The sequence below is a fragment of the Anolis carolinensis genome, chromosome 2 (assembly GCF_035594765.1).
Source record: "Anolis carolinensis isolate JA03-04 chromosome 2, rAnoCar3.1.pri, whole genome shotgun sequence".
Lineage (NCBI taxonomy): Eukaryota > Metazoa > Chordata > Lepidosauria > Squamata > Dactyloidae > Anolis > Anolis carolinensis.
In genome coordinates this window covers 168054604-168077831 of record NC_085842.1, presented here as the reverse complement: position 1 = coordinate 168077831, position 23228 = coordinate 168054604, and the positions used below count along the sequence as shown (strand labels likewise).

At 42.1% G+C, this 23228-nt stretch overlaps 1 protein-coding gene across 1 annotated transcript; it reads left to right on the top strand.

Moving 5' to 3' along the window:
- The first annotated feature begins 2098 nt into the window (after nt 1-2098).
- On the top strand, nt 2099-23026 carry LOC107982279 (hepatic lectin). The gene is made up of 6 exons (XM_016994992.2): nt 2099-3684; nt 6237-6344; nt 13949-14014; nt 16628-16779; nt 19608-19723; nt 21364-23026. Exons 1-6 carry the CDS (start codon nt 3600-3602, stop codon nt 21503-21505), a joined length of 669 nt encoding a protein of 222 aa, XP_016850481.2. The 5' UTR covers nt 2099-3599; the 3' UTR covers nt 21506-23026.
- Nucleotides 23027-23228: the final 202 nt, after the last annotated feature.

Sequence of the window (23228 nt, the reverse complement as noted above, 5' to 3'; positions counted from 1 at the left end):
CAAAAGACAATTGGAGAAGACATTTTATTAAGAGTGAACTATATATTTGGAACCCAGTTGCAATCGACTCACAAAGTTAAGAGATTGAGAATAAAACTTGTCTGTGAGGAAGTAAAATCAAGCCTGGGAATATAGGTCATTCAAACACAGAGGAAAATGCAACATGCTTTACTGGTTGGAAATTAAAGTGACTTTTATAAATGTCATCATTTGATTTTATTAGCTTTGAAAAGTGCAAATTAAAACAGTGAACACTGTGATGGATTTATTAAGAGATAGACATTAGGTTTGGAGTGTTTTAGCATGGCACAGAATTTTTTTTAAAAAAAGGCTCCGTTGTAGATCCCACTGAAAAAACTTGACTGACCAGGTTTAAAGGGAATAGTGATATATGGACATGATGACATCTAGCAAAAATTAAAAATAAACTATGTTATTCCCAGTCAATGTGATACAACTCCTGTTTTCTCTGGAGGGTGGCTTTCCTAAGAAATGACAGGGGAAAAATAGGCCCATGCATCATATTTCTTTCACTTCCTCAAATTTGGAAGCATGATATAAACCCATTTGAGAGGAGACCTTTAGGCACAAGATGGGTCGAGTTGGTTATAAAAAAAATGGTATTACTAACACATGTTTAGTTTATACATTTCAATAAAATCAGAATTGTGGGGGGAAAGAAGGGGGAAGGAAAAAGAAAGGGAAAAGAGGAAAAGAGAAAAAATACCATAACTGATATATATATATATAATATGAAAATGTGAGAGAAATAAAAAGAAAAACAAAAAAAGAAAAACTGTTGAAGGTATATTTGACTTCCATCTACTCCTTGGGGGTAATTTTGAAAATTCGCCCTTGCAAAGAAGCACAGGACACAGTCCTGTCTTTCCCTTATTTTTGCTTTTCTTCTTTACTTCCCTTTTTTTAATCTCTGCTTGTGAGCATCTATTTTCTTCTAATAATGTCTTGATCTAAATTACTAGTTTCATTTTTCTTCATTTGAAGTAGTCCTTGACTGGTTGCTAGTCGGTTTGTTTTTTTGGTAGTCCTTGATAGGGTGATATCAAGTATGAAAGTCTATCCATATTCATTATCTCCATTATCTTGTTTTGCCATTCCTCTGTCGGGGTGTTTCTTTGAGCCTCCAGTTCCTTGCCTTTACTATCCTAGCTGCTGTGACTAGGTAACTAAACAAGATCTCTGTTTCTTTATTTTTCAAGATCCAGAATTCCTAAGAGAAAGTACTTGGGTTCCATTGTAAATTTTATTCCTAATATTTTTTTTAATTTTTCCGTATATTTCCCTCCAGTATTTTTTTTTTTTGGATTGTCACAGGTCCACTATCTATTTCCAACATTTGTTTGACATATTCTTGTAACATTTAGAAAGTTTTTGCAGGGTGATATACCACTGGTACTGTGATGTCTCGGGGACCCTTGCTCCGTGACCCCGCAGCCATCATAGATCAAACTGAAGAGGATATGGGTTTTTTCCCATCTCTGCAAGATTCTGTTCCATTCCAGATGTTCCCTGTTGACATTTCGGTGCCAAAGCAAAGTACGGACGCCCTTGAAACAGAGCCTGGTTCCCCGGAAAGTGTTGTGTTTGATAGAAAGTCTTTTCTCAAAACACATCGCTCCCATAAGGAGTTTTTGAGATGAAGTGTGAGATTAGCAGAGAGAGAGGATTTTAATTAACCCGTTTCCCTTGGGAAGTATCGGGGAGGTAGGCATGTTGACACAGCTACTTTCTCTGGGAACAATAGGGGAGTTAAACACCTGTTGGGGGGAACTCTTGAACTTCCATAAAAGTTCTGCACTGAGCTCTCCCTATCGCGTTGTCAATGTGACTAATCCAAGAAGAACATCGTCCCTTGTTCCTGAGCTCCTAAGCGGCCTTTCAGTACGCTTACTCACGAGTAGACCGGGAGTTGCGTTTTCACTCCTGTTCAAGTTTGGACTGCGTTTCAGATCCACCACGAATTACCTTGCCTAGCCTCGAATCCTTGTCTGGACTTAACTTCAAGAATCTCCCGGTGAATCCTTGCTCTTTCCCCACTCAAACTTCCAAAGAGTTTGCGTGTGTTTTGGTTATTGGATTGTAGACTTTGGACTCTAATACTGGACATATAACTTCATTTATTTGGACTATTTTTTATCTTTCTTATAAGGACAATTGTTTGACTATATACTCTGCATACTTTTGTTTTATTCTTTTATTGCATTAATAAAGATATTAGATTGTTTATTGGCCTCCGTGTTGGTTTCCAGTGCTCACGCAGCCTAGAGGCGTTACAGGTACGTCATTTTAAACCAATGTTCTTTTAAATCATAGGCATATGTATATTTGATCTTGTAATTCCGTATTTTCTCTCATTCTACCAATTTGATTGGATGGCCTAAATTTGCCACCCACTTAACCATACATTCTTTAATTTGTTCTGTTTCAATGGCCCATTCTAATAGTCTTTTATAGATTTTTGTAATTAATTTATTTTCTATTTTCATTATTTTATCCCAAAAGGAATATTTTTCTGCAAAACCCACCTTTATGTCTTTGTTAAAAAGGTTTTTTTGTCTGTCTATACTGGAACCATGAGAAGTTTCTAGACTTCTGTTTAATTTCTTCTTTTTTCTTAATTTATAGCCTCCTTTGTCTTTTGTTACCGTATCTTTGTATGTTGTCCAGATCTGCCATCCTAACTCTCTTCGTTGATTTGCTCCCATATGGAGGTTTTCCAATATAGTTTCGCTTTATGCCTTTCCCAAATTATTATCAGTGATGCTCTTATATAATGATTTGTAAAAATCTTTTCTATTTTTCTTTTCCCATACCAAATATATGCATGCCAGCCTCTTCCCAGCTCAAATCCCTCTATTGTCAATATGTTGTCTTTTGAGAGTAGTCCAATCATCAATCCACACCAGCCGACATGCTTCATGGTGTGATTTCAGATTGGACAATCCAAATCCACCTCTTTTTTCCCATCAATTAAATTTGTGAATTCAGTTATTGGCTTTTTACACTGCCCTATAAATTTAGTAAAATCCTTATTCCATATTTTAAATATCTGCATGTTTCTGATTATAAGAAGCATTTGGGATAAATATAACATTTTTGGAAGGATATTCATTTTAATTATTGCAATTCTTCCCATTAATGATAAATTTAGATGCTTCCAGTTTTCTAGGTCTTTCCTTATCTCCTTCCATTTTTGTTCATAATTATTTTTCATAAGCTGTGAATTCTTTCGGGATATTATGAGTCCTAAATATTTTATTTTATTCACAACTTGTAGGCCTGTTATTTCAGATAATTCTTCTTGTTTTCTTTTTGACATATTTTTAGTTAATATCGTAGTTTTATTTCTATTTATTTTGAGTCCTTATAGCTTTCCATATTCTTCTATTTTGTTTATCCAATTTCTAATATTCGCTATTGGGTTATCTATTACGCAAATTAAGTCTGTTTTCTCAGGAGGGTGGCTTTCCTAAGAAACGGCAGGGGAAACCAGGCCCATGCATCATATTTCTTTCAGTTCCTCAAATTTGGGAGCACAATATAAGCCCATTTGAGAGGAGACCTTTAGGCACAAGAACATGATGGGTCGAGTCGGTGCTTATGAGAGGCAGCAGGATGGCACTGGGGAAGAGAATGAAACAGCCATGGCACCCAGCATGTTAGGTAAATACTTTCCATTGAACCAACTTGAGTTTTGAAAACAAATATATGGTGTATTTGCATTTTATTTTTATTTTATTTTATTATTATTTTAATTTTAATTTTTGAGTGATTTAATGACATACAAAATGTAAAAAGCAAACTAGAAATAATCAAGTACACATAATACAGGTATGCCATTCCTCCAAACAAGTATATTGCCATATTAAAATTTGCATTTTAAACAAGGGTGCAGCGCTGAATTTAATCCAAAAGAAACTTTCCCAAATGGGCATGATTGTCACTATGGGGAAGAGGCTTTATCCTCCCAATATGAATTCTGTCCTCTCTGCCATAAAACATTCTGCCATTCTCCAAATTTCTAGCATGTCAGAGAGTGAGGCACTGAAAATTGTTCACGTCAAGGCTTTGGATACATGCTTCTGTCCATTTTCTTTGGAAGTCTAATCTGTATTTCTAAAGATTCCATGAAAGATTTGAGTGACTGCAATCCTGAAACGTGGAGACTATAGGAAAATTCCCTGGGGAAAGCAAAACTCTTATTTGGGGGTAATGCCGTCATCACCCCCTTCCCACCATTAGCTACACTTGCGCAATGGAAAAAATAGTTCTGCGACTTTGAAGACAACACTAATTGTGCAATTTATTTTTTGATGCTCACCAAGAAACCTTCACTTCTCCTCACTTCACATAGCAATTTGGCATTTGGAGTATTTTGATAATGTTCTCTCTCTCTCTTTTTTTTTTAAGAAATAGTAAAGTATCTGACATTGTTAAGCTGAGAAACCAACAGATAAATGTATGAGGTTCACTGAAACATTGAAAGAAGAAACAGAATTGATAACACAATCAGCATTTCATTCACTTGTTGCAGAGCTGAGAGGGAGTAATCTTCACCCTGTGGTTTTAGGGATTGCCTGAAAGATCCTTTTAAATATATTGTGATATCTTAGGAATGAGTAATGAATGTTCACCATTTATTTTGGCCTTAACAAGAAGGAATAGGATGACCAATCACAGTGAGAGGGGGGTTTTTTTGCATTTTTTTCTGCATTTCAGGACTTTTATAAAAAACATGTTTCTGCCAAAGCTTTGTTGTGATGCAAAAAATCTGCTTTTTTGTGTCCAAAAGCCAACCTTTTTTAATATGCAAAAGTAATTAAAATATTGGGTATAATATTACCTTCAAGTTATTTTTATGAAGTGTATATAAAACAAAAAATGAATTCTGTGTACACTCTTGGGTCTACCCTCCAAGATGTTGTACATACAGTAGAGTCTCACTTATCCAATGTTCTGGATTATCCAACGCATTTTTGTAGTCAATGTTTTCAATACATCATGATATTTTGGTGCTAAATTCGTAAATAAAGTAATTACTACATAGCATTATGGTGTATTGAACTACTTTTTCTGTCAAATTTGTTGTATAACATGATATTTTGGTGCTTAATTTGTAAAATCAAAACCTAATTTGATGTTTAATAGGCTTTTCCTTAATCCCTCCTTATTATCCAACATATTTGCTTATCCAACGTTCTGCCGGCCCGTTTATGTTGGATAAGTGAGACTCTACTGTATATGAAAATGGAAGTGTTAACATTTGGAAAAAATGTGAAATCCAAAACAATTTGGGCAGGGAGGAGGGCGTGCTGGTGTGAGCTGGTAAATTAGCCATGACCATGGCAGAGGGAAGAGGCAGCTGCCTTCTTTACTGCTCCACGCCGGTACCCTGCATAGCCACACCTATCACTACAGTAGAGTCTCACTTATCCAACGCTCACTTATCCAACATTCTGGATTATCCAACGCATTTTTGTAGTCAATGTTTTCAATATGTCGTGATATTTTGGTGCTAAATTCGTAAATACAGTAATTACAACATAGCATTACTGCGTATTGAACTACTTTTTCTGTCAAATTTGTTGTTAAACATGATGTTTTGGTGCTTAATTTGTAAAATCATAACCTATTTTGATGTTTAATAGACTTTTTCTTAATCTCTCCTTATTATCCAACATATTCACTTATCTGCCGGCCCGTTTATGTTGGATAAGTGAGACTCTACTGTATATCTTATTTTCGGGATATGGCTTATATTGTGCAAATGCATAGAAATCTTGCTATGGCTTCTTTTATGGGTATGACTTATTTTTGGGAAAACACGGTAGGTTCTTCAGGGTAACTTTAAGGTAAAGGTAAAGGTTTCCCCTGACATTAAGTCCAGTCGTGACCGACTCTGGGCGTTGGTGCTCATCTCCATTTCTAAGCCCAAGAGGCGCCATTGTCCATAGACATCTCCAAGATCATGTGGCCAGCATGGACTTTATCTGCACGCAAATCATGGTATGCTTCCACTGAAAGTTAAACATACCATGGAAATGCCTGCATAACCTAGCAAATTCCTAGCGAGACCATTTTTTCCTGGTTCTGGGTAAGTGAGTGTGTATATTGGTTACAGGAATCTTACTGTATTAAACTCTCTCCTTGTACTACTTTGCTGAAGATATTTTCTGCGCAAGATTCTACATTTGCTTTCATCTCTTTTTTGATAGGCCAATACATGCCTCAGTGGAAATGGAAATCTTCCTACCTGATTTATATGCTGCTGGCAATTGCTTTTCTGCTGATCATCATATTGTTTGGGATTGTGACTTCCAAGGGTAATTACATTACTTTGAATCTAAATTTTTTCTTCGTGTACTCTGTGAATGCACACTAATGGAGAGACTGCGCCCAAGCTGAAGTTTTAAATTCTGGCGGTAGCCACGCCCCCCCATCCCCGGAGGGCATATAAGGCAGCCCTGGGCGTCCGCTCTCCAGTTCCTTTTTTTCCGCCGCAAGGTTCACTTTGGATTCTCATGTCTACTACTCACTTCAAACGCTGCACTCAGTGTGCCGCTAAAATCCCTGATTCCGACGGCCACGCCAAGTGCCTCTTCTGTCTCGGAGAGGCCCAAGTCGTTGGTACCTGCCGTTTCTGTCTAGCCCTGACGGCTCAGGCAAGGAAGAATAGGGCCCCGAGGCTCAGAGCAGCGCTCTACGAGAAATCGCTCGCCCCCGAGCCCACTCCGTCGACATCGGGCGCGACGTCGATGCTGAACCCGAGAGCGATGTCGGCACCGGCAGCTAAGGCTCCCTCAGTCTCGTCCAGGACATCCAGGGCATCCAAAACAGCTAAGCCCGTCAAACCGCCGTGCACGCTCACCACGGCCACTATGTCAACTCGTTCCGGTAGAGTGGGTCCCTCCTCGACGTCGAGCTCTGTGGCCTCCGTGTCCTCGATTCGATCCCATATCGGGTCTCCTCCGTCGACCTCCGCGATGAAAATCGCCTTTAAGAGGGCCCACGAGGAAGCCCGTCGGACCCAATCCGACTCAGCAATGGTCCCTCCGACGCCGGGAAAATCTCTGAGGGTTCCTTCGAAACAGCCGCTTGCTAAAAAGAGGGCGACCCAACGCTCTTCCTCTTCTGCCTCTTCTAAGAAAGACGCCCCTTCCTCTTCGGCAACCTCCGGTCGTGAATCAAATACACCTGCAGATAGAGAAGGCAAGAGGTTTGACGCAGTGGGCCGAAAGCTCTACTCTGGGGCCCTCCTACTTTGTAGAATGGCGAACTATGGGGCCTGTATGGGTGCATACCAGCAGATCCTTTGGGAGAAAGCACAGCCTTTTTTCTCGAAGTTGTCTGACGAGGACCGATCTGTACTGTCCACCCTTCAACAAGAAGCCGACTCGTTAGCCCATCATCAAATTCAGATGGCTAAACATACAGGTGACACGGCCGGTAAGATGATCGCCCATGCCATTGCCATTCGTCGCCATGCCTGGCTGAGGTCGTCGGGTTTGTCTTCTTCCTCCAGACAAGTTATTGAAGACCTTCCTTTCGACGCTTTGGGTCTTTTCAATTCTGGCACCGACGATAAACTCAAAACTAACCATGATTTTAAGGTTCTGGCTACCAAGTGTGGTGACCAGCCTCAAACGCACCGCACCAGATGGTTTCCTAAGCGCTTCCGACGCTTTCCGCCCCCGTCTTACCGTCACCAATCCTTCAGGCGTCCCTCGGTTTCAAACAACCAGAACCGCCAACAGCCTCGCCGCTCCGCCCATCCGCAAAAACAACGCGGTCGAACCACTCCCACCTCTGGTCAGCCCCATCGGCGTACCTGACGCCACCTCTCTCTATCAAGACTCTTTCTCCGGTATCGATGCAGGACTCATTCCTCTACATCCCTCCCCTCTACCACATCAACCTCACGGCCTCTTTTCAGACCGCCTGGCTCCTTTCTTCCATCAATGGGAGTCTATCACTTCGGATACTTGGGTTCTCCGAATTGTTCGGGAGGGCTATGCCTTAGAGTTCGAAAAGCTCCCGCCCACGGGTCAGATCCTTCTCTCCAACCCTTCTCAGGAGATTCTCGCTGAAATCGACATCCTCCTCGCCAAAGGGGCTATTCAGCCTTCTCCATCGGTACAGGACCCTCAAAGTTTGTTCTCCAGATACTTCACGGTCCCGAAGAGGGGAGGGGGGCTCCGCCCCATCTTAGACTTGCGTGCGCTCAATACCTTCATTCGCCCAACCAAGTTCAGGATGGTGTCCATCGCCTCCATCCTTCCTATGCTTCAGCGTGGAGACTACTTCGTGTCTATAGACTTACGAGACGCTTATTTCCACGTAGCGATCCGGAAAACCCACAGACGCTTCCTTTGCTTCAAGGTCCTCGACCAAACCTACCAGTTCACCGTTTTACCCTTCGGCCTCGTTACGGCCCCAAGGGTTTTCACCAAGGTCGTCGCGGTGGTGGCTGCCCAACTCAGGCTCCAGGGAATCACAGTTTTTCCATATCTGGACGATTGGCTTCTGGTCGGGTCCGACCCTGCCCTCCTCCGACGTCACGTGGACACCACCCTCAGTCTTCTAGACTCTCTCGGTCTCCAGCTAAATCCCGACAAATCTCACCTCTTTCCGTCGAACAAAATCCGCTTCATCGGCGCCTTGTTCGACTCAATCTCTCAAACTGTCTCTCTCCCGCTCGACAGGTTTCTCGCCCTTCGCCAACAAATCACTCTCTGCGAAAACAATCGGAGAGTTCGAGCCCGGTCCATCCAGGTACTCCTGGGCCACATGGCCTCCACAGTTCTCACGACCCCGTTTGCCAGGCTCCACCTTCGGACCCTACAGAGATGGTTTATAGACGTTTTCAAGCCATCCCGCCACCTCAATTCGAGGTTCCTCTCCATCCCGCTCCATGTTCGTCAGTCGCTTCGCTGGTGGAAGTCCCTCTCCAATGTTTGCAAGGGCCTCCCGTTCCATCCGACTCCCCCCTCGATTACCATAACCACAGACTCCTCCAACTACGGCTGGGGAGCCCACAAGGTCTTTGGTCTCGTTCCGAGAGGACCAATCACATAAACTTTCTGGAACTTCTCGCCATCTTCAAGGCTCTGAAAGCCTTCTCCCGCCTGATCTACCAAAAATCTGTCCTCGTTCAATCAGACAACACAGTGGCAGTCTTCTACATCAACAAACAAGGCGGCACGGGTTCAAGGAAGCTGATGCTTCTCTCCTCTCAGCTGTGGGCCTGGTGCATAGCCCACAATATACAGCTCCTGGCAGTTCATCTTCCCGGGATCCAAAACAGCTTGGCAGATGCCCTCAGCAGGATGACGAGTTCCTGCCACGAGTGGATGCTCGATCCCCAGACTCTTCTTTCTCTCTTCCACAAATGGGGATACCCCACCCTGGACCTCTTTGCCTCTCCCCAGAACACACAACTACCTCGATACGGGGCGAGACTTCCTCCGGCCTCCTTTCCAAGCTGCCTGGGAGACGCTTTTCTTCTAGACTGGTCGTCGGAACCGATCTACCTCTTTCCGCCTTTCCCTCTGATACTGAAGGTCCTGCAGAAACTCCGGTCGATATCGACGTCGGCGATCCTGATAACCCCGGCCTGGCCTCGACAGCCTTGGTACCCAGCCCTTCTTCACCTCTCCAGAGGGACCTTTCTCACTCTGCCTCCTCTGCCACACCTCTTGTCCAGAGAAAACGGCCAGATCCTGCACCCGGATCTCCCCTCTCTACATCTCACTGCATGGAGAATTCTCGCCTAACCTCCCTCCCACAAAACCTTCAGGGGGTTCTCCGGGCAGCTCATAAGCCGGCTACAACCAGATCATACACTTATAAAATCTCCCGCTTCCGCGCCTTTCTTCGGTCCCGAGGAATTGCTGCCTTCCCGACCTCGATACCGATAGTGTTGGATTTTCTTATGACTCTTGCAGACCAAAAACTTTCTCTTGCCTCTATGAAATCTTACTTGGCCGCTCTTTCGTGGTGTTTCCAGCAACATGGTAAACCATCCTTATTTTCTGATTACCTTGTCAAAACCTTCTTGAAAGGATACAACAATATCTGTCCGCCGTCCCAGCCGCCTACGCCGGGCTGGAACCTCGAGCTCGTACTTTCCCAGCTCACTTCCTCTCCCTTCGAACCTCTAGCCTCGACTGACCTACGTCTTCTCTCATGAAAAGTAGCCTTCTTGGTGGCTATAACTTCGGCTCGCAGGCCCTCAGAACTGGCGGCCCTTAGGGTTGATGAACCTTATCTCCGTTTCCACCATGACCGAGCCGTTCTCCGCCCGGACATCACCTTCCTTCCCAAGGTGGTCTCAGCCTTCCACCTCAACCAGGACATTGTTCTTCCTGCTTTCTTTCCAAACCCCTCGTCTCCCCTTGAACGGAGACTACATCTCCTCGACGTGCGTAGGGCACTTCTCTTCTATTGTGACCGTACGAAGGACATTCGAAAGACTCAGAGACTTTTTATAGCCCATGCCCCAGATAAACTGGGCAATCCTATTTCCTCGCAAAGGTTGTCTCATTGGATTGCACAGGCTATTGAACTGGCTTACGAGCTGGCCAAGTGTCCACCTCCCCCGTCTGTCCGTCCGCGTTCGACGAGAGGCCTTTCCACGTCGACTGCCTTTCTAAGGGGCATTCCCCTGGACTCTATTTGTAAGGCAGCGATTTGGTCTAACCCCCTTATTTTCGTGTCTCACTACAGGATAGACCAAAAAGCCTTGAAAGACTCAGCCTTCGCTAGATCAGTCTTATCATCCTGTCTGTCCTGAGATTCTCTGACTCCTTACTTTTACTCCTCAGAACTTACCTTCCACACGACCCCCTAGAGGCTCCTCCTCGTGGGTCTTTTCGCTATAGATGCCCCTATGTTTGGTCATCTCGTTATGCTGCTTCTATGTTCACGTTTGCACTGTTTTTCTCTCAAACGATTGTGCCTTATGTACTATTGCCTCTCTCCCCGTCGGGAATGATGCTCTGTACTCGCTCACTCTTATTTGAAATTGTTTATTCCATGACCTACCGAGTTCCTTTCTCGGCGTTATGCTTGTGTTCTATGGTTCCTTCGGACCATGTTATTTGTGATTAATAAAGATGTGTTTGGACATCAACTTGTTGTCAAGGTTTGCCTTGTCCCACCATCCGGGACCTAAGCGTGCTAGTCTCCATTAGTGTGCATTCACAGAGTACACGAAGAAAAAGGACAGGTTGCTTACCTGTAACCGTGTTTCTTCGAGTGTACTCTGTGAATTCACACAAGCCCGCCCTTCCTTCCCCTCTGGCAAACCCTCTTCCTTTCTCGTTGCCTTGGCGGCGCAGGAACTGGAGAGCAGACGCCCAGGGCTGCCTTATATGCCCTCCGGGGATGGGGGGCGTGGCTACCGCCAGAATTTAAAACTTCAGCTTGGGAAGAGTTTCCGTTGGAGCTCGCGCAGGCGCAGTCTCTCCATTAGTGTGAATTCACAGAGTACACTCGAAGAAACACGGTTACAGGTAAGCAACCTGTCCTTCTTCACCATCATCATGACATAATTTAAGAGTTGGGTTCAGAATGTTCTCTGGATGTGGGTGAACTATAAGTTCCAAATTTTAGGGTCATTCTCCCCCAAATTCCTACAATATTTTCTGTTAGTCATGTTGGTTATGTGTGCCAAGTTTGGTCAAAATCTCTTATTAGCTGGGTTCACAGTGCTCCCTGGATGCAGGTGAAGGTCAACTTCCTAAATTCAAGGTCAGTTCCCTCAAAAACCCACCAGTACTCAAAGTTGGGCATGTTCAGTATGTGTGCCAAGTTTGGTCAAGATCCATTGTCGATTTAGTTCTCAGTGCTCCTTGAATGTGGGTAAACTATAGCTTCCAGAATTGTGGGCTAATCCCTTCCAAACCCCACCAGTATTGAAAGTTGGCCATGTTGGGTATGTGTGGTCCAGATCCATGTTGCCAGGGCTTACAGTGCTCTCTGGAAGTGGGAGCTATCTCAAAAAATACAAACAAACAAATATGGATGCTTATAAACATTCACTGTTATGCTATACTAGTTTAGGTACCCAATGATGCCCGGGTTAGGTCATTTGCAACGCTATTTATTAGAGAAAGTCAGTCTTTGCTTTTGCTTTTTATGAATGCTCCCATTAGAACACTTCTATTAGCTTTTATGACAACAGCAGCACTAAAAAAGCACCATCATTACTTTTAAAAACAAATATGCATAGAGAGCATATCCTTTATATTGAAGTGCATTTGCATTTCCAAGAAGCTTTGGCTCTTTTCATGCCTCGTTTTTAAAAGGATGTGATAGTATTTTTTTAAAAAAGCATTGTTCTACAGATATTCAGCATTGCAACAGTATTTTCCATGGAAGGGAAGGACTTGCTGTCAGGTCCCCGGATTTTTGCCCTACTTTTTAAACTCTCATTTTGATTCTGTCTGGAAGCACCCTTAAAAGTCAGCAAGTTGCTTAAGCAGCTTCAAAAGAGCTATGAGTATAAGTATCTCCACTAACTCTGCTGAGGCTTTTGCCTGGCGTATATGGTATTAAAATGTGACAATGAGCTCAGTAGAGACCTACCACAACCTCTGGACATATAAGAGAGTTAAATGAATTATTTATTTATTTACAGTATTTATATCCTGCCCTTCTCACCTCAAAGCAGACTCAGAGTGGCTTTACAGAACACATATATGGCAAACATTCAATGCCGATTATACAGTTAACAAGGACAGACAATGCGGAAGAGTAAAAGCAGTTTTTCCCATCTTATTTCTGGCATCTTGGAGCTGTGCTCGACTCCAGCCATGGGAAGGTGCTGTTGTTCCATCTGCCATGCTGAGGAGCTTTCTTCCAATTAATGTTCTTAAGGGTGCCTTTATTACCTCCTCGCTAAGAGCAGTACCCTATTTATCTACTCGCATTTCTACTTTCAACCTGCTAGGTGGGCAGGTGAGCTGAGGCTGACAGCAGGTGCTCACCCCAACCCAGGCTCGAACTGCCGACCTTTCGATCAGCAGGATCTTTCTGCAGCACAGCAGTTTAGTCTGCTGTGCTAAGCCCAGATTGTTTCATGTATAACATACATTAGAGACTGATTCTGAATATATCAAAGCTGCTTCATTAAACCAAACTTCACTTTTCCAAAATCTATGGAAAATGAAATGATGCAGAGATCCTAATAATCAACATAATCAAGCACTGGTACATATCTTTTCATCTGCAATTAAGATCAAAATATCATCACCCTATTGGTCTAATGGAGGATTGGGTCTTTGGGGACTGATACACAGGTAGTCCCCAGACTACCCAAGGATCAGTCCCCATTGCCATCTCACTTCTTTGGGCTTCCAAAAGTCCAGAGGCGTGAGATGGCACCCACGTCCTCTCCAACCTCTGCCCAAAAAGCCTTAAAATAAAAAACTTACCGGGCCACCATTATGCTTCTCCGGCAGTCCTCTTGACATGTATAAATGATGCACCAGGAGGCTGAAGTGTCATTTCTACCCCCCCCCCCCCGGGGAAAGCCCAGGTTCTGGGAGGAGGTGTGGGACAAAAACCCACACCGAACCGGGTTTTTCAAAACTCGCTTTAACATGGATTTTTTTCCAGTGTGGTAGCACCCAACATTCTCTCCAAAGCTAGTTCTCTGATTCCACCATAGGATATTTAGCATAACATGCCTCCCTTCTCCCATTACCACCACCATCAAAATAATCTTTTATGTAAGTACAATTAGGCATGTAAATAGACCTTTAGTGGTCAATGTCTGACAATATTTGGGAAGCAACATGTAATAACACTCAATATGTAATACTTGACTGTATCTGGCAATGTTAAGAAATAGCATTTTAATTTCAGCACCAAAATTCTGGTATTTCTCACACTCCAATCACCTTCTCTCCTTTTTACTTTTCAGTGCCACCACTTGCTTCACACTCGAACAAAGCAGATGTCAAACCAATGCCTCAGCAGGTTTACGGATGTGAGTTTTTGCCTATTCATTGACTCTTCCTTAACTTTCAGAGCCCTTCTACACATGAATTATGACCAGAGTTAAATTGAGTTAAGGGGGGGGCTAAACAACATTTAGCCAAAATGCGAGAGAAATCAGGAGAATCGGGTTAAATTCCAGAAAACACATGTTTAAAAGCAGCCCTTTAAACCCGGTTCCTCCTCAGAAACACATGCCTTTCCATGCCTGTGTAAACCTTCATGCATGGAAGACAGTGTTTACCTTCCTTCCCCCCATCTGGTCTCCCTCCTGCCCCCCCCCCCCCTTACCATTTCCCTCTCAACTTACTCTCAGTTAGCCTGGAAGCTCAAGTGTGATGCCTAAGGGGTGGGACCTGACAGTCCTTTGTTTCTCAAGCTTTCTAACTGATTTCTTGTCCAGGATTGTTGTCCATGTGTTTTCAAGATAAATGATGCCTGCTGGCTTCTCAGTCATTTTGTGCATGTGGAAGAGAAGATGATGTGCAAGAAGTTGAGAGTCAGCCCTGTGGAACATAGGTCCATATAATTCCACTTTAACTGACATGCCTCAATTCTATGGAATATTGGCAATGAGGGTAGAGGAACCTAGGATTCCTTCAGATACAGCCACAACAATTTAAATGGAAGCAGAGCAATATAACTATATAATGTTGTACTTTCTCTTGGAGACTAAATTCCTGAGGCATTTAATCCCCCAGAAGACACAGGTTCATAGTTCGGGGGTCCTCCTGGATTCAGCAGTGAACCTGGAGACCCAGGTATCTGCAGTGGCCAGGAGGGCATTTGCAAAATTAAAACTTGTGCACCAACTGCACCCATTCCTCGAGAAGCCAGATCTGACCATGGTGGTACAAGCCTCAGTTACATCCCCTCTGGGTTACTATAATGCGCTCTATGTGGGGATGCCTCTGAGGAGTGCTCAGAAACTTCAGATGGTCCAAAGAGCTGCAGCCAGGTTATTCACTGGAGCTGGCTATAGGGAGCGGACAACCACCACCACCACCCCACCCCCCGTTGCAGCAGCACCACTGGCTGCCAGTCTGTTACCAGGCAGTATTCAAAGTGCTGGTTATGACCTTTAAAGCCCTAGATGGTTTAGGTCCAGGCCATTTGGCCAACTGCATTCCCTTGTACAAACCTGCCTGAACCCTGAGATCTTCAGAAGAGGCCCTTCTCTCTGTCCCACCTCCATCTCAAGCTCAGTTGGTGGGAATGACAGAATGGGCCTTCCTTCTCAGTGGCTGCCCCTCAACTCTGGAACTTCCTTCTTCCCAGGGTAGCCAGAATGGCCACTTCCCTGCTGTCCTTAAGGTGTCCGGCTAAAAACTTTTTATTCAGATAGGCTTTTAAAAATGAAGGTGTTTTAAGACCATCAAGGGCTGCTGTGATGTTGTGATGCAATTGCATATGCTTTTATGGTTTTAACCTGGATTGTTTAAGTATTAATGTTGTTTAATACTGTTTTAATATTTGTATATTTGTATATTTTAATTTGTACTGAAATGTTTTTAGTTGTTAACCGCTTGGTGTCCAAGTTACATCCAAAGATACTGAGCTACTCATCAGACCCTGGGCCCTTCTACACTGCAAAAAATGCACACGTAACCGGAATTTAAACCTCTGGTTCCCTGCACATTGTCTGCCTACACAGAGGGCCAAACCCCTGCCTTTTCAGCAAGGGACTATTAGGAATATATTCATAACCTTTTAGGATTATGATACCAATATGGTTAGATATTGGTGCAGTGTAACAAAAATACAGAAGTCTAGGGGTTTATGTGAGCAGAGGTGAGAAAAAGCAAAATAGCCAGCCTCCCTTTCCTTTTAAAGAGTCATGCACATAAAATAAGCATCAGAGACATCAAAAGTAAAATAGTAAAAATATGTTTACTCACAGTCTTGTATGATGATGGTCATACAGGTAAAAACATCTTAGTTCCAAAAGAATACAGTTCAGGATAGTACATATCTCTTAACAAGAAGTAACATCAGGCAGCATGGCTGGATCAAGAAGCTGGAAGAGGCAGGAAAAGGAGGAAGAGAGAGAACAAAAGAAAGTCTCCTCTTTTATGCCCCAAATTCTAAAGGCAATATGTAACTTCCTGTATGTCTCCAGGAAGTATACTCCCATGCAAAACCCCTAAAATGGTACCATCAACTCTGGAATGCAGCTCTGGCTTCAGGTTACTAAGCAACAAACAAAACTAACTACATAAACCATCCCACATTGAAAATGCATGCATGATTGCTAGATAACCCAATAGGGACTGGCCAGACACCCACCTGTGCTGAACTGTTGTAGGCATGGTCACCCAACACACTGCCTTCCCTGGACCCTGTCATATCATTTAAAAAGGAGAAAATGAGCCCTTACCGAGGCTGGAGACTACTGCTGTCCCCGTAGCTCATCTCAATGATGTATTAGAGCTCTGGAGAAGGGGGAATTTTTGGCTTCTAAGATCGGAAAAGATCTAGTGCCTTTAAGAAATTCAGGATCTCACTGACACAGAACATACTTCAAATATAATCTTTCTATTTTATTTCATGTATTTGTAAAGTGACTTTCAAAACTCTGAGGTATTATTGTCACTTTTTTATGTAGTGGCTTTGTGTGATTCTAACGACGCACAATGGGTGCAATTCAGTGGAAAGTGCTACTATTTCTCCCCGGAGAAAGCCACCTGGATGCGAGCCAACAGAAAATGTGAAGAGAAACATTCACGGCTTGTCATTATAAAGAGTATGGCTGAACAGGTAAGGAGAAACCCATCTCTTTTGGAGTAGTAGCTTTCCCCAGCATGGTGCTTTTCAAATGTATTGCATTGCAATGACCATTATGCGTACCTGTTCAACATAGTCATGCTGAAAACACATGCAGAAGATCAAATTGGGGAAGACAGATTTAATTTGTGTGGGTGTTCGTGCATCTATGCTTTCAGATGTGTGTGGGTCTAAGTTTCAAGTCTCCTTTCAACTTATAGTGACCCCATGAATTCCATAGGATTTTCTTAGACAAGGAATATTCAGAGGTGGTGTTGCCAGTTTCTACAGCATTTTGTGTCCATTGGTAATTTTCATTCAAATACTAATTAGGGCTGATTTTGCGTAGTTTCCAAGATCACATGGAATCTGCTGTCTTTAGGGTATTTGGAGGAACATTCAAACCAGGGCTGATCTATGAGAGAGTGAGAAACACAAAGAATCAAAAGAGGTCCTGAAAGAAGAGTGTAGCATACTAATGATGAGAAATGGAGGCTCTTACGTGCGATCCAGAGTCACCCGCAGAACAATAGCATGCCACTCAGGTTTGGAGAACAAAAATACAGGAACTTTACTGATTCCAAGACATCAAAAACAGTAGTATTTACAATGGTCCCTCTGATCACTTACAGAAGTCCACAGTCATAAATAGTCCTTTCTCAGCCTACAAATCTGCTTCAGAGAAGAATACAGTCTTGGTTCTTCTCCCTCTTTGATCAGCAGCAAACAAGCCTCAAAACAGCCTCTCTGAGTACACTGCTCTCTACACCAGCAGTACTCAGTCAGCACTGAAAAACTTGTCCAAACTGGTTCTGCAGCAGCAGAACAGAAACAGTATGAAATCAATCCTCAGATCTTTGCAGGCTCAGCCAATCGGCTTCATGTACTTCATTTTCCAGTTAACACACACAGCACAGTGCCTTTGCAAACCATGACAAAGAGCACTTCTAATTCGTTATCCAGCATTACACTAAAAGTGGTGCTGATCTTAGCTAATTACCCCATAGGTCTGTTTCACAGCACACAGATATGATTCCACTTTAGCTGGTGTGAAGACATCCTATTGGAGCCTAGAATCTCGAGTTTGGCCAGAGGCACGGAATGAGTTCCCTGTTTTCAGATTCCAAATGCCTCTCCCTCAACTGCTAATCCAAAGATTCCATAGCATGTTGCCATAGCAGTAGAATTATAATGCTACAAACACGCAGAGTGAATGCTCTGCTGGATATGTCTACCATATTTCGCTGCATAATAGTCACATTTTTTCAGCAAAAGGGGATGTAACTATTATGTGGTTAAAAAAAAAATTCTAGCCAAAGGGCTTCACTAGGCTGGCAGGCGAGTAAAGCCCCATAACACCAAGGAAAGGGGGCAGGTATGCAGGGAAATGAAGATTCACTCGGCTGCCAATGGAGTGAATCTCCATAACTCCAATGAAGCAGGAGCACAAGTGATTAGCACCCTTTATTCACTTTCACAGGCCTCAATACTGGTTAGCCCTGCTCCATCAGTATTTTGATGGTTCAACAACAAGCCTAATGCAGTTGAATAAGAAGGCCATTAGAGACAAAATCTTTGAAATGGATGCATCTGACAACTTGTGGCAGAGTTTCTCCACTTAGTATCCTCTACTAAAGAGTGACCAATATTGTTAACAATATCTTCAAGACTTAATATCTGTAGCCCTTAGAAAAGCATTTACAGCCCTGTGCTTCCAAACAATGCCATCAGCCTGGCTAGAGGGAAGATATAGAGGGATCCCTCATGCTCGGGGAAAGAGAGGATTTAATACATTATCTGTTACATTGCCCTTTGTATAATGACCCTAGAAACAATATTTTGAAAGGGCAGCATGGTAACTGTTAGCAGTTATCTGTGACTTGTTAGCGGATTATTCCAAAAATATAACATTAAAGGTTGCCATATTTGCAGTTGCAGCCCAAAAAATAAGAGCTAAATTAGTAAAGTCCACAGCGGAGGCTAGAAATGGAAATGGAGATAGTTTGGGATGATACAAATCAGACATTGTATTGTTATCACTTCACTGCTACTGTAATTTTAAAGAGCCAGTATATGGAATAAGTTTTAACATTTATATTAGAAAATGCTTATTGTACTTTTACAATGTATATTATTTGATGTCATGGGCTATGGCTGGTACTATAAACAATTCAATTCACTTGCCCGGGCAGATACCAATTTTGCCACCTCATAAATGGGGGTGCAACTATTAGGTGGCAACTATTATGCGAGGAAATAGATATAACCTTGTCTACGCCATTATTTTAGTCATTGTGTAACAGAAATTAGTGAAGTATAAACAAATTGTCCCAACATAACAGAATCTACAAACGTTCCTTGGCCTGTGGGTGACACTTGTCAAGGCAGAGTATGCTCCCAGTAGAACCAGCCACGGTAGCCCTATGAACAAAAGGAAAGGAGTAGGAGATATAACAAGCATATCCCACAATCCAGTTGTCCTGCAAAAGCCTCAAAGATCAACTGTTGCTACTGAATGCTAAAGCACACCAACCCCCTCCGAACCACCCAAAACTATAAATGTTCTGACAGAAAGAGAATAAAGTAAACACACCCATTGCCTAAAAAGGAAGATGCCATATTAAAAAGTTCACCAGCATTTCCTCCCATTGAGATTATACATTTTATGAATCCATTATATAGGGTGGGGAGAGGGGTGAAGTTATCCCCAGTGTAGCACCCAGGGAGCAGGGTTGCAATCATCAAGCATTTGCCTTTCACCCTTTATGGAAAACGATACACAATCAGCTGTATTTGTCAAGTGTTCTTGTTCACTCTTACAGAATTTCCTCCATAACCAGACCAACTACAACCAACGTTACTGGATAGGACTCAGTGACAGGGATTTTGAAGGAGAGTGGAAATGGATGGATGGAAGTGACAGTCAAAATGGCTTCACGTAAGCACTGAACATCTATCAGCCCCCTCAAATATGTCTGAAAGAAATAGAAGAGATATTGTCCTTCCATTTAAATTCTTTCATTTTGTTGTTTTTTGCATCTTCAAATTGTTTACAACTTATGGCAAACCTATCATAGGGTTGTCTTTGCAGGATTTATTGCGAGGATTTTTCCACCACCCGGTGAGTTTCCATAGCTGAACAAGGAGTTGAACTCTAGTCTCCTAGAGTTCTAGTCTAATATCCAAACCATGATGCCAGCCAACCTGGCTGTCGTCTTACATTTTGTTGTTGGGTGCCTTCAAGTTGTTTCCGACTTATGGCAACCCTAAGGAATTATTTGTTCACCAGGGAGTTCCCTTTATCTTCCTCTGCCCAAAAGACACTCATGACTGAGTGGAGATTCGAACACTGGTTTCCAGTGTTGTAATTCAATGCTCAAACCATTACACCATACTGGCTTTCTTATGTTTTATCAGTAGAAGTTCTAAAAATTCTAAATAGTTGGGATGTTATGCTGTGCATCTATCCAACAAAAATTCAAACAGATAACTGTAACTAAGGCTGTTTCTATGCTGCCATATAATGCAATTTGAACTGCATTATATGGTCAATGTTTGCATTATAATTTGAACTACAAGCAACTTGAGAACATACTGCAAGTTGCTTCTGGTGTGAGAGAATTGGTCGTCTACAGAGACGTTGCCCAGAGAACGCCTGGATGTGTTAGCTGGTAGGCTTCTCTCATGTCCCCATAAGCTAAGCTAGAACTGACAGAGGGGAGCTCACCCCATCTGACGGATTTGAACCGGCAACCTTCAGGTCAACAACCCAACCTTCAGGTCAGCAGTTCAGCCAGCACAAGGGTTTAACTCATTGTGCCATTGTGGCTCTGTAACTACATTACATGACAGTGTAGAACTAACCTAAAGGTCTCCCAAATATCATTTTATCAAAAAACTGTATCCAAAAGTATTAATTACATATTATCCTTAGTCCATCACTAGTGCCTGGCTCTAGGTACCCTTGCCTTTTGTTTCACCAAGTCATTCACAGCTACCCTAATCCAGATAGGAACAATATACAGTAAGAAGAGTTAATCTTTCCCTTAATATGACTACATACTAGGCCAAAAGTTACAAAGAAGTCTGATGAACAATAAAATTCAAATTAAAAGTACAATATTCAAGTTACAAGATTTGGTTTTTCACATTTAATGTAAATTTATTTCCTATGTATGCATATGATGCTATGGTACTGTAAATGAAAAACTAAAATAAAAGAGTTATTAAAAGCCCTTTGTGACTTTTGGCCTACCCTATACCTTGCAGCTTTGGGGGAAAGGGGTGCTTTGTGGGAGTTGATATTCAATCAGAACAGAGCTCATAAGCAAGATTTATACTGCATTCTCAGTGAAACAAAAAGCCTTTGTGTACTTTGTAGCAGTAGTTGAAACCCATCACACATTAATAAACTCTTACAAACACTTCTTCCATCAATTCAACAACATCCCTGATTCCTGTTTTCAGCAGCAATATTATCACAGGGTTTTAGGTCAAAGCAATTGAGAGCCAAGTTTGTTAAAGCCTGGATATGTTGATTTTTTTTCTCTAAAAGTACACATTTTGCTTCAACCACAGCTATTGGGCAGAAGGGGAGCCCAACGACAGCAGTTCCGGTGAGGACTGTGCACATCTCTGGATCAATGGACAATGGAATGATGTCTACTGCACATATCCATGCTACTACATTTGTGAGAAGCTCATGCAAGGAAGGACTTAAACATCTCTTATGAACTGTCCCCAAGGCACAGAGAAATTGTTGTCCTAATTGTCTACTGCTGCAGACATTATTCTAATCCAGAGGCAAGAAAAGTGGAATCTTCCAATATGGTTGGATTGCAACTGCCAACAGTCCTGGTCAGCACAACTGAAAATGAGGAATACTGAGAGTTTAATCACTGATTATGTTGACCATACAGTGCAATTTAACTGCATTGAACATCATTATATGAGTCTCTACAACACATATGATGCAATTTAAATGTATTGAACAGCATTATGTGAGTTTACGCTAACCATATAATACAGTTCCAAATTGAGCCATGGCAGAAGGCAGACATTGTATAGTGTAGATGCGCCCTTAGTAGCTGACAGTGTATTGTGCAAGTATGGTTGAAACTTTCTTCATTTCCACCAATATATGTCTAGAAGTTTTATATTGCCATGTAATTATAAAGCCTATGGTAATTATTTCTGATAACACCTGAACAAGCAGGAGTAAAATTTAGTAGAAATCAACCCCAGCGCTTGGGGTGAACAGTGCAAATCCTGAAAAGGAAGAAACCAGAGAAGCTAAAGAACACACCCAGAAAGCAGACTGGAGATTTGAAATAACCCCTATGACAGTGGTTCTCAACCTGTGGGTTCCCAGGTGTTTTGACCTACAACTCCCAGAAATCCCAGCCAATTTACCAGCTGTTAGGATTTCTGTACATTGAAGGCCAAAACATCTGGGGACCCACAGGTTGAGAACCACTGCCCTATGGGTTTATTGTGGACTTCTTGCCGTTGATAGCCATTGTAGATATGCTGTAATATTATGATTTTATTAGCCCTCACATCACTACAGAATTTTTCATTTGATTCTCTTTAGTTTATGGTGTAATTTTCAGTTCTCTCTTTTTTTCAAATGTTACTTTATGGCCAAAATCCAATTGTTATATCTAACTGGGGCTTACTGAGGTCATGGAGCTAAGTGTTGATTTCTCAAATATTCATTGGTTCAATGAGATCATTCCAGTTGGGATTGACTGGAATCATACGTATGTAGACTTTTTAAATATATGTTGTTTGTATATGACTAGTGCATATTTGTGTTGTGTTATAATTTGCTTTCATCTGTAAATAATGGTCTTTATTTGTTAAATATATCCATGATATGATTATTTTAAGAAGGTTTTATGTTTATGACTTGATTTAATTAGCAGTGCTAATCAGGCTTGGCCTAATGTTTGATGTGAAGATGAGATCAGCACATCAATCAGATAGCATTTAAGTCTCATCTTGCAGCAAATTGCTGAACAGAGGCTTTTGAGGGAAGTTGACTGGGGCAAGCATTAAAATGATTTCTGAAATGCCAACACTAAAATGTTGCTTTGAAATCTGAATGATTTGTTTTCATATATTATATCCTGTAATATTAATAGATTAATATTATATTGTCAAATGATACTGCAGCGCTAGCCTTTTATTGATTTCTTTTTTATATTCAGAAGAAATAAAATGTAACATATTTGTTAAATGGATGTGCCAATTCATTTCAGTTTCATCTAGCAAAGTCACATATATTTCTTTTATCTTCATCTATACAGTCAGCTCTAAACTTTCCTAGGGTAAGGAGCACAGGACCTGTTGGAGATAGCAACTATTAGCAACCATCTCAAAGCTCCTCAATTTATTGTTTTGTCTGTTTTATAATGTGTCGGTTTTTTCCCTGAAGTGTG